Here is a 12,120-nt window from a genome sequence, read left to right on the forward strand (position 1 = left end):
AGGTTGTCCTGAACCTACAATTAGTACAGAATGCTGTGGCCAGAATACTGACTGGTATGGGTAACAGGGACCATATCACTTGAGTCCTGTTCCATCGGCACTGGCTCCCAATTTGCTTCTGGGTTCAATTCAAGATGTTGATATTAATCTTTAAAGCTTTGTATGACCTGGGACCAACATACCTGAAGAACCATCTTCCCCCATATGATCCTACCCATTGACTCTGGTCATGTTCAGAGACTCTGTTTTGGGTTTCTCCACTATCTGAGTCTAGACATGTGACGAGAGAAAAAGCCCTTCCTGGCCATGGTGCCAAAACAGAACTCCTTCCCTCAAGAACTTTGTCCTATTCTATCATTGTCTTCTGTCAGCAGCTAAAGACTTTTGTTTGGTGTATCTCACAACAACTGTTACTGGGCCTCCTTGCCAGTTACGTTGTGTCTTTGTATGTTTATATGCTTTCACTGAAATGTTTTGATGTTATTGCCTTGAGGACCCTACTTGTCTGGAAATGCAGCATAGAATGTTTTAAATAAAATGTTGCTTTGAACAGGATCAGGAGTTGAGATTGAAATAGGTAAAAAATGAAAGATAGCTGAGGAACCAGGAAAAGGAGGGAGAAACTCACAGTAAGGAAAATGAAAAGTGAAGGTGCAGTTAGAGGCAGGTTGGATGATGGAAATGAAAAACATGAGCAAAGAAAGAAGAGAGGCTATGGAGGCTGCCAGGGAAGAAAAGAGGAAACAGTAAGGGGAGGAGGGCATGACTCCTACAAGTCCTCCACTATATATAGCAACCAGCCAGACCACTAGTCCATCTGTTCAGTATTCTGGACTCCAGCAGAGACCTTTATTGGTTCTTCTCCCCAAAATGTATTCAATCAGAGATGTGCTTTATCACTGTACTATTTCCCTTTTCTAAATCACAGGAAATATTAATAAACAGATTTCTTTTGTGTGCTGCTTTATTTATTTAACAATGACTTTTTAAAGCAGACCAGCTGCATTTGCTCCTTAGGATGCAGTCAAAGCTGTTTCTACCACTAAAGTTAGAAGAGTCTTAGGAAATTAAAAGGGATCATAACAAAAGTATTTCCACTTGACTGTTATCAGAGTAGTTTTACTTCTATTAATGTACATATCCAGGCACAATCTTTTAAAAATGACTCTATTATCATCTGCAAGAATGAAAACAATGTATGTAGGTGCCGTATAAAACTTTATTATGAACATATTGAACACAATGGTTTTATTATGCACACTGCCTCATAAGCATTTCGGTACCCAGTATTTACTGAAAGCAGAGATTAATTTTGCAGTTAGTTTCCTGCCCAGAGAATGTATCTCCAGTATTCCCAGTGACTCATGATTACAAAACAGCAACTCCGCCAAGCACGGAGAAGACACATCAAGATACACCATGCGTATCCCCCGCAAAGCAAAACTGAATTTACAGCTTCTCATTAACATGAACGTATACTCTGCACATCTTCTAGCCATATTCTGGTATAAAATTTCTCTCTAGAGATTTACTTCAATTTACATTTATTTACAAAGATTAAATTCAGTAGTACAGTGGTTTGAAGACGTCTTCATTTAAATTACTGGCACAGTTGGAACATGGCTAAAAATGCAACAGACAGGACTACATGTTTTCAATGAAAAATTGCCTTTTGGCTTCATCACTGGTCAAGAAGATCCTCACTGTAAAGCTGCAGTTCTTTGTACATTTAAAAGCATGTCACGCGGAGTTCACAGAGAACCCAAGTAAGCATGCTTACTTGGGCTGCAAGTCTCTTGGTAAACACCCCTTCCTTCTCTTTCAAAGTATTTTGGTATAAACAGAGATTCTCTGTTCCCTAGCATATCATTTTGAGCCTTCAGGCACCTCTGGCATTCTGATCCAAGGTGGTCGGCACAAGCACAGCAGGGCTCCCAAAGGAGGAAAAAGCCAACCACAAGAACAGTGGGCTTTTAAAAAATCTGCACAAACAATCAGATATTCAATAGCCAATTATAGGCCCTGCTGAACAGAAGTTCTACCTAGCCCCACCCACTTTCTAAATCACTTTGGGGACTTCAGGTGTCAGCAGGGGCCACATTGGAGACCCCTGCTTGAATGGCTTTTTAGAGTTCATCCAAAGTTTTTGCTCCTTTATATTTCAGTAGTGCTGAAAGCTTTTTCAAAATTTTCTGAACAAATCTCATTATCCTCGCCCTCCATGACAACATGCACACTTAATTGGAAGAGCAATGTTATGTGTCATACCCTTTGAATTGTGATTTCTGATTGTGTGGGATCGCCCACATGACTAATCCAGGATAGCAGAGCAGGCAGCCAACAGCAAGGACAAAGACAGCATTAAAGAAACAGCAGCCAAGGAAATGAGAACACTGAACAGGTGGGGTAAGAAGAAAGGACGGATGAATATTCACATGGTAATTAACTGAGGAGGGGAGAGAACACCCTCCCCCTCCAAAATTTGCTGGATTCTGTTCAAAGGTTCAAAGTGAAGAATATTCAGTGCAGCCCTAGTTATGCTGCTTTTTCAGATTTATTGGTACAGGAGGTTGTCTTGTTGCAGTTCAAGAGTTATGGACAGTTACAGGGCTTCAGATACAAGAGCAAATTTAGATTTGTCAGACAATTGCATGTAAAAAGGTGATGGGGAACATCAGAAAATGTGCCAGCTGGGAGTGCATGCAAACAAAAAGCACCCCAAATCAAGATATGGAGTCATCCCTTCCACATCGCAACTATCCACATCGTGATTTTGACTGACCACGGGTAGAAAGTTGCCACCCAACACAACCCCAAGCAGTGCTTACCTGGAGGTCCTGGGCAGGGGAGAGGCCAATGGAGGCCCAAGGCTGCTGGAAGACAGGCACAGTGCGGAGCAGCGGCCTTAAAGGGCCAGAGTGATTAAGGCCCTAGGAAGAGCCTGGGGATGGGGAAGTAGGGGAAATGATTGGGGAGGTCAAAAACAATTTTATGCAGTTTTCCACATGGGGGGGGGCACAGTGCCCCTAACCCCTGCAATGTGGGAGGGACGACTGTACACTTACAGGTGTACCACTATTTTGGGCTGTAGCAACAGAAGCGTAGTGTCCAGATCATGCAGAGTGGTGGTAATACTTTGCTCTGCTTTGGTTACGCCTTGCCTGGAGTATTGTGTTTACCTTTGTGTCCCAGAATTTAAGAAGTATATAAGCAAACTGGAACATGTCCAGAGGAGGGCAATGAAGATAGAGAGGGGTCTGGAGACCAAGTGCTGTAAGTAAAATTTGAAGGAGCTCAGTATGTTCAGCCTGGAGAGGAGACAACTGAGGGAGATAGGATAACCATCTTCAAGTACTTAAAAGGCTGTCCTATAGATGATGGTGTGGAGTGGGTTTTCTATTGCCCCAAAAGGTCGGAGCAGAACCTAGGGGTTGAAATTAAATCAAAAGAGTTTTCAGCTTAACATTAGGAAGAACTTCCTGACCCTTAGAGCAGTTCCTCAGGGGAAAGGCTTCCTTGGGAAGTGGTGGGCTGTCCTTCTTTGCAGGTTTTTAAATAAAGGCTAGGTGGCCATCTGACAGCAATGCTACTACTATGAACTTGAGAGGGAGCGTGGCCAGAACTTTCCACAATCTTAGTTTCTCATTTTTAGCTTTCATTGTTGAATGATGTTTAAAGTGATCAATCTTGGAAATGTATCTACGATTATAAATATAATGGGTAGTGTCCAGGCTCCCATGGGTGAAGCAGAGCTCACGGGGCATAAGGCAAAAGAATTATTCTACCGAGCATCAGCCCCCATGCCCTCCCCCAAAAGTTGCTGCTGAAAGTTAAAAAAAAATTCAGGAGGCTACAGGAAAGCTCTTATGTGTAAAAGAATTAATCCCATTCACCAATATGGATGGAGAAGAACTCAAAGAACAGAAGGAGATCCCCTATATACACCGTGGGCAGACTCGCTTTTCTCAAGGCTCCCCCAGGCTTCAAGAGAGCCTTTTCAAGGGACATAGTAGGGTTGAAGAGAGAGGAGACGAAGAAAAAGAGCGTGCCGGAGAGCTTCGCTTCCATAGGTTGGGAGTCAACTCTCAAGATTTTATAAGCTAAATTTTAGACAAGATTTTTTTTTGCCATTCATGAAGCCCTACAACAATACCAATGCTTGCATTTACTTTGTGAGTTCATCATGTGTGTATTGTTGAAGCACAATGTTACAATATTTGCTATGTACGATATATAATGTGTTCTTCATATCTTCAAAATTTTAATAAAAATTAATATTACAAACAAGCAAAAAACCAATACCAATGCAATCTAGCCAGATTTCAGTGAGACAGATCTAAGCAAGTGCTTAGTCTTCCCCTCTGAATTAACTTGACTTTGAAGTCAAGAAGAAGTGCACAGAATTTGCAGAACTATGACTTCATTACCTTATATAAATTAAACATTTTTAGAGCCGTTGAGTAACACTGATAAGCTTCAAACACATGAACAAATTCTTTTTTTTTTCTTGTGAAGTGCCAAGAAACAGGCAAATGGAAATGCTAGATGCTGCATTTGGGTTCTTTGGAGAGCAAATCCTAAGCAGAAGTATTCAGCTTGTTTCCAGCAGTAGCATATCTACGGGGGCAGCCCCCCTACCGTGTCCCAGTCAGGAACTCGCCGTTCAGGAGTGCAACTAAAGGCTGGGGAGTGGGGCTCACCCCATTTGCAATCTTCAGTCCAAGTGTGGCTGGGCCAGGCTTAGAGCCAACTCTAATCCTGCAGCTTAAGAGTTGTATCCAAGCCTGGTCACAGCCAGGCTCGAATGGGCTCCTGCTTTTTCCCTCCTCCATGTGGAGGTCAGGCGTGGGAACAACCCAATACCCAAAATCCATGGCGAGAGGTGAACAGGGCAAGTCAGCTCGCCCCGTTCGTAATCCGCACATGGAGATGGCGTGATCAAGCCAGCTCACCCCATTCATAGTTTCCACATGGAGATTGCAAACGGGGGCAAGCCTTGCTTGATTGCCTTCAACAGCACCCTGCCCAGAAGGCTGGGGCACAGCCGTGGGGGATACATTAGGTAGATACATCCCTGGTTCGCAGGAAAGTGCCCTCAGGATTGAAACTTTGAACTGTGCAAACTGAGTGGGTTTGTGAGTAAAGGAGAGATGTTACTGGATCTTAAACACTCTCATCAACTCAAATTCCAGCTTACCTTAGGGACTATCAACAACAACAAAAATCCCCATTCCTTTATTTTCTTTTAAATTTAGGGGGACAGTAACTTGGAGGTTAAATTAAATATTAAAAATGTAGAACAACAAACAATTATTTAAGAAAATGCAAATATACCAAAAGATGAGTAGTTCATTTTTCCTAGATAGTTTTCTAACAGTCAACGTAAGCAAATTAGGTAAACATATAACTCTTTCAGTTTGTTTTATGACATCTGTTTGAATATCATCTATGGCTGTATTGGCATATTATCAACAAACCTCATGGTCACACCCTTACCATCATGAATTGAGTGCAACTGAAGATATTTCTCTTCAATCTAACTCAAATTCATCATGAAATTCAAATTCCTACACCAGAGCACCAGAGTTTCTTTGCTACGAATTGGAATTGTAAACCACAATTTAGAAATCCCAGTTTATGGGAAAGTAAAATGTTCCAATGTATAAGTGCGCTCATTCAGACACTGCAACAAACTGAACTTAGACTGAAGACTTTTGAAAACAGAAGTCTTCTGTTATGCTCCACATGCAAGTGGAAGGTGGCAGCACATAAATACCACCATTAATCAATCTCAATCAAACTTCTGAATGCAGCCTATGTCTTGACTCAGAGAAACTCAGTGCTAACTTTGCTAACAGTCACAGAACAAAAATATTCCAATGATCGCCAGAAATGTAGCAAAAGTGAATTGTTTTAGCTGCTCATTTCTTTATACAGAAAGTGATAAGAAAAATAAATTACTTATTAACATCTAAATAGACATCAACCTGCACAACTAATCCTTCATAGTATTGGAAGTCCTGTGATACCATCTTTCATATAATCGCTGAAATCTAAGCTGAAATATACTACTCCCAGTGTTCCACCTTAACCACTGCAGCCACTCACATCCACAAAAAAGGTGCAGCATAGCATGAGGGGACTGGCAAAAAACAAATGAAAGCCACACATGCACAGAAGTGCTTTACACTCTGGCAAGGGGCTCTTTGTATCCCATCTTCTGATTTGAAGTTATGCTGACTTATTGTGCAGTCCAAAAGGGAGGGGGATACTAAGACCCATTGGAAGTAGTGAAAGGGTTGCGCTGGCATCCGTGCCGCCAGTAGTGTACAAATTGGCACAAACACTGGCACAGGGGGACTTGCCTTAGCAGTCGGCCACCACAGCTTCCAAACCAGAAGCTGGGCTCTGGGGCAACTTGCCACCACCACAAATGCCCATGCTGGAGTCAAGGGGGGCATTCTGGGGAGCTCTCACTCTATCCTGCAAACATTCAGTTGGCCTAGCAAAATGCATTTAGATCCTGGCCAGATCAATGTGAGTTGGACCAGTGATCCATCAGTGAGAGGCACTGAGAGATGCATATTGCTTCCTTCACTGCCAGCAGTCTTTTCCAACCTGGAGAAAGTTGATTCTTAGTTTCCACGATCTGCATAGACTAATAATAACCATGGGGGTTAGTGGGTTGTGCTAAGGAGGGGAAAGAGGAAACGTCACTCCTCCTGTCTCTTTTATCAACAGAGATGCACTGACTGAAAATGGAAGCAAGAGGGCGAGTTGCTTTCGCCGCTTCCTCTTCCTTAGTCCAGCCCCTTCACTCTGTATGGTTATTCATTTAAACCTTTGTATTTGTGTACCTTTTATCTCAGGTTTTTTATTGTGTTATGATTATTGTTATGCCAAATAAAGGCTTATTAAATTTAAAAAAAAGTTATTCATTTATGCAGATACCACATCCTGGGGACAAGGAAAAGCACATTCCATTAACAGATCACTGAATCCAATTCATGGTTAATTTGGCAAGATCCCAAAGTTGTAAAATACGGGGGGGGGGGCGGGGGAGAGAGAAAGAAACAAGACACAGATCCACAATTGTGTGGAACAACCTACCCAGGTACATGTCCACAGCCCACTCATGCATGTGATCATGAGTGCGTGGTGTGTTACCGTATGTGGTCATTTCTATTTTTCTGGTTATTAAAGACCAGATTAGTGGCACCTTGGACTTATCAAAAGTGCCCATGAGTCAAGAGTTCATCATTACATGTAAGTTAACCCCAAAGGTGCCACTAGACTCCTTTTTTATTTTGCTGCTACAGTTTAACATGGCTACCCATCCTGAACTATCAAACTATTCAAAATATTCTCCTTTAGAAAGCTGATCTGGAGTGCTTAAGGGGGGAGGGAGAGATTGCAACCTTTTATAAGAAAGTCAGTGTTAAATTATTTAGATTAATCAGAAGCTGATGAGGTACAATGGTGTGCTTTTCATTGACATGTGTAATCTAACCATTTAAATATGGTCTTGGGATATTTCTACATAATTATTTTGCCCCAATGCAATTACATTGATAACAAAAGGAATTGTGCCTAACAAAAAGTAGGCAACCTCACTGAACACCTTCATTTGATGAACTCAAGTACAGATTGAAACATAAGCATGATTGTTCCTCTTCATCCATGAAATGGAAACACAGCAACTGCAACATTAGGTGGTCATACCAATCCAAAGAAAATCCACAAATGCAATACTTCTGCTGGTCCTAATAATAGGTAACAAAGTACAGTGTGCAAGTTTCCAAGTTCTCCAGAACTCTCAACTCAACTGATGAAGAATTCTAAAGAACTTGAAAGCTTGCACATTGTTTTCTATTACATTTGTTAAACAAAAAGTATTACACGATTTTTGTTTACGGATACTGAGGTTTGCCAAGGCAAAGAAGTACAATCTTTGACTAGATTTGAGATAAAAAAATATGGCCCAACAGCTAATTCTCCCACACCAAAATATAGTTTGCAAAAGTCAAAATAAATTTCTTTGGAGCTGATTAATATTGGGATACAATTCACAATGAATTAAAATCTCTGGAGCATCTTTGATGTAGCAACCTGTTCAGGAAACATCCAGTCACAAGTATTTTCAATGTTCATAGTAGTCGTTTTTAAATAAATCTCTTCCAAACATGATTTTCCCCTTTAGATTTAGGTTTGGCAAACAGAAATGGAGAATTTGGAAATCCTTCCACAAAAGGATATGCTCAATCATCAGTAAACATGGGAGAAAAATGTGGAAAAGTCACAATCACTCTGTTCTTACATTACACAGTTATAGTGTACTACACACACTTAATCACTGTCCGATTCTTCCTTGAATTTTGCTCTGATGGCTTGGCCATTCTGAAGTGGCATTTCCTCATAATCACTCCTATCCAAAAACAAATTTGACATTTCAGACACAAGCAGCACAAAATTGTAGTTCTGGGCAAATAAGAGATATTCATATCAATCTATTCTACAGCATTCTAAACTAATGGTTTACAGTCTGTGGGCTAAGGATCCCTGGAGGCTATGGAGTTATTGCAAAGTTATTGCAACCAGTTTGGGCCAGATTTCTGCCTTCACCCCAGGGCTTGCCTTCATGGCAGCCATCCCTAGGGAAGCACACTCAGAAAAGGTCAGAAAATGCACCTGAAAAACTTCTTATTGGTATTTTGGGGTACATTCCAAACCCAGAAACACATTAAAGAATCCCAGTCAATACCAATATCCTGATCCCAAATATTGCCAGAAAATATCTGAGGCTAGTGTTTTAAAGCAGCACACTTGCGGAGGGACTTGCTTTTTGCAGGTATTCAAGGCAACTGGGGGTGGGGGGGGGGAGAGGAGAGAACTAAGAGGCAAATGGGATTTGACATTTGAGGGAGCTTGCCAGGTTGTTTTTGCTGGGATTCTCTCGTTGGACATAAATTCTGTCAGGTTACACTTCCACAATGGCCCTGGGTTCTGCTTGGCTTCTGTACTTTAAGGTAAGTTCCCTTGAGGTGGACTACCTTTCCCTGCTTCAGTGGTTTAGCCTTGATTCTCTGATTTGACATTGCACATGTTAGGACATGCCATGTTCGTCTGAGGGGATTCTCTGTTTTTATGTTGGTTTCGTTTCCATTGGGAGGCTTTTAGCCAGGGGGGTGGGTACTTGGTTTTGAGTGTTTGGCTACTCTTTGTCCTGGAGAAACCATGGATTTTTCCCCACAGGAAACACTGGAGAATGGCTGGGGGCACCATGTTCATGGGCCTACTAGAAATGTGTGGGTTCTTCAGCAGACCGGCAGCATCAGCTCTGCTACAGCTCTGCTACAACTGTGATGCCATTTGGTTGAAAAACTGCACCTCCAGCACCTCCAGAAAGATTCCCTATACAGAATGGACCTGAAATAATTTCATAATGGGGGGGGGGGGGGGGGGGAAGTGTGAATAACAAATCCAATAGTCTAGATAGAATACTGATAATTATGCTCTCTACGAACTTGGGATCTGACAAATACAATTTTTTTCTGGCACGCATCCTTAGCCATAACCCCCTCACTCTGAGTCATGCTGTCTGCCAGTGATGCTTCATTCATCAGCCAGCTTGCTGCAATGGACACATCCAAGTAGGTGGCATTGGTCCAGCAAGAGCTACATGCCGACATGTGGGTAGAATCACTCCCCGTGAGGATGGGGAATATTGCGTCCCATTGCTCATCTCCTCCCAGTCCAGTGACAGTTGGAAATACCCATGCCTTCAATGGAGGAATGGGCTATACTTCTTTAAGGCGTCGCTATTTGGCTAGCAGCTTCCAGTGGCCTGTCAGTTAGACTCCCTGGCACCTCCCACTTTTCTGGCCACCTGAGAAGGCCCAAGCAGTTGTCATGAGCCAGGAAATTTACTAGGATATGCTATCTACCTTGACCACCCCAGGATAGCTCAGTAAATGCGGGGAAGGGGGGTCACCTCCAGACAGTTCACGAACGTGAAGTGAGCTCTGACTAAAGAGAGCTTATGCTAAAATAAACTGTGTTACTTGTTAAGGTTCCACAAGGTTCTGAATTTATTTTGCCTCGTAGATTAGTAATCACTGCACCACCAGCAGTGAAAAAGTCTGCAGTTCAGCACATATGCCCGGAAATTAGACAGTGTATTCTGGAGATGAGGTCCCTCTTCTTCCGTTACTAAGGCCATGGGGGAGTGGCAAGAGAGAAGCAGCGAAGCAACCCTTGATCATGTCTGTATCCAGGATTATTGAGAATTCTCTCCATAAGGAACACTTTAATTGTTATTTGTGTTATATTCTGATACCAGAGTGCTCCTTTAGGAGGCAACTAACCACTAAAAAGCAACAGTAAAGTCAAAATAAGAATCCACCTATTGTTCTTCCACGGACTGAAAGTTCATTGATCCAAGCAAATCCCCAAGAATACAGATTAGCTGTTAACGTGTGTGAGCAAAGGAGTCATTCCAAAATGGCACCCAGGGAAAGCACCCCACTCAACTCCAGATGGATTTCGAGGGGGAAGGCAGTTCAAGGCTGTGCTTAGCCAACTCTAGCTTTAAACTGCAGGCTCCACCTCTGCAGCCTGCAATCTAAAACTGAACTGTGGGCTCTGCCCTAGTTGGGTCACATGGACTTTGGAGGTGGAGCCAGCAGTTTAAAGCTTAACCCAGACAGGCTGAGCGTGCAGTTCATGGCTGCCTCCACTTGGATGGGTCCAGCTTTAAACTGCGGGCTTCAAAGATGAGCATATAGTTTGAAGCTGGATCCTGCCGAGCCCAGCCTTGAACTGTGCACCCACACACCTTGTGGAGTTTAGGGGTGGGGTGTTCAGTTCAAGGCTGGACTCGGTCAGGGTTAGCTTTAAACTGTGGACGCCGCCTCAAAGCCCACATGAAGTTAAAGGGTTGGGGCGCAGTTCAATGGGGGAGCAGGGCTTCTGGAGTGGGGGGGGGAGGTTTCTGGGCTGCCTGGCATCCCCCTCAAGTGGCACCTGGGGCACAAGCTCTGGCTTGCTCCACCCTAGATATGCCTTTGTCAGCAGTTTTCCTCATTTGTCATTGTTCCTCATGTCAAAAATCAACCCTCAAAAAACCACACTGTGCCTATTCAGGACACATTTCAAGCAGGGAAACCTAGCTTGAAAGCTTTTGTGAAAAAAAGGAAAAAACTTACTGTGGAAGTTCTCCCTCTTAATTAAAGCTTAAAGAGAGTTGTTATACTGCCAGCCCATCTACAGTTACCTGGAAACCTTTCAGATTTAGGGCGGGGGGGGGGGGGGGGGGTTCAATACCTGGTTTGCACTTTTTGCCACAAAGCCAGGATTCCTTAGAATTTACTTTCATTACAGAACCCCCAGTAACAGAGCAGTCCTTTTAAAGTCCAAAGCCAACACAAACCCCCACTGATTTCATTTTGAATACTAGGAGAATACAATTGATTTCTTTCAAGTTTTACATTACTCACCCATAAATCACATCATCATCAGAGTCATTCAGCATGGAAAAGGCAGGATTGTCTTTCAACTGAGATTCTGGAAGATTTTGCAAGAAGAAACACTTTTTGCAATCCAAAACTTCTCAACTTGGCAGGGGGGCATCCATACACTGTATCCTATTGTTAATGGTCTTTTAAACATTCATTGCTCCTTCCCTACCATACCTGTTTCCTTTTTTAAAATGAATACCAGTGCTTCCCTTTACTGTTACCCAACCCCCGCCCCATTGCCCACGGCTATATTACATTCTGTGGATCTGATATACAAAATCTTGTGGACCATCTGTGAACCGACATCAAACTTTTAAATTACACTCAGTTTCTAGGCAAAAGTTTCATAGATAAAAGTTGCAAGACGAAATTCAGGAGGAAATTATTTTTTTAATATGTTCCTAACTCTGTACATCTGTTTTTGTAATCTCAAATATGTCTATTAAGAAAGCCATTGGAAAGAATGAAATTCTCATCAAACTAATAACTTTTTCCATTCCTGCTGCACATCCATTCATGGTGGGGAATTTAGCACCAACTAAACCTGACCATATTTTATGCCAAGCATTTCACAATAGTTGAACTTAAAAGTGCAGGCAGATGG

The 12,120-nt window shown here is 42.4% G+C and overlaps 1 protein-coding gene across 1 annotated transcript in view; it reads right to left on the bottom strand.

The window, feature by feature from the left end:
* Positions 1-5,213: 5,213 nt before the first annotated feature.
* Positions 5,214-12,120, bottom strand: part of TMEM181 (transmembrane protein 181) — a 29,694-nt gene continuing 22,787 nt past the window's right edge. Inside the window, exons 15-16 of the mRNA XM_048488028.1 lie at positions 11,496-11,562; positions 5,214-8,425 (exon numbers count right to left, since the gene is read on the bottom strand). Of these exons, the coding sequence (XP_048343985.1) occupies positions 8,347-8,425; positions 11,496-11,562 (146 nt within the window). The 3' untranslated portion in view covers positions 5,214-8,346. The remainder of the gene's footprint in view (positions 8,426-11,495; positions 11,563-12,120) is intronic.

This window comes from Sphaerodactylus townsendi, linkage group LG01 (assembly GCF_021028975.2).
Source record: "Sphaerodactylus townsendi isolate TG3544 linkage group LG01, MPM_Stown_v2.3, whole genome shotgun sequence".
NCBI lineage: Eukaryota > Metazoa > Chordata > Lepidosauria > Squamata > Sphaerodactylidae > Sphaerodactylus > Sphaerodactylus townsendi.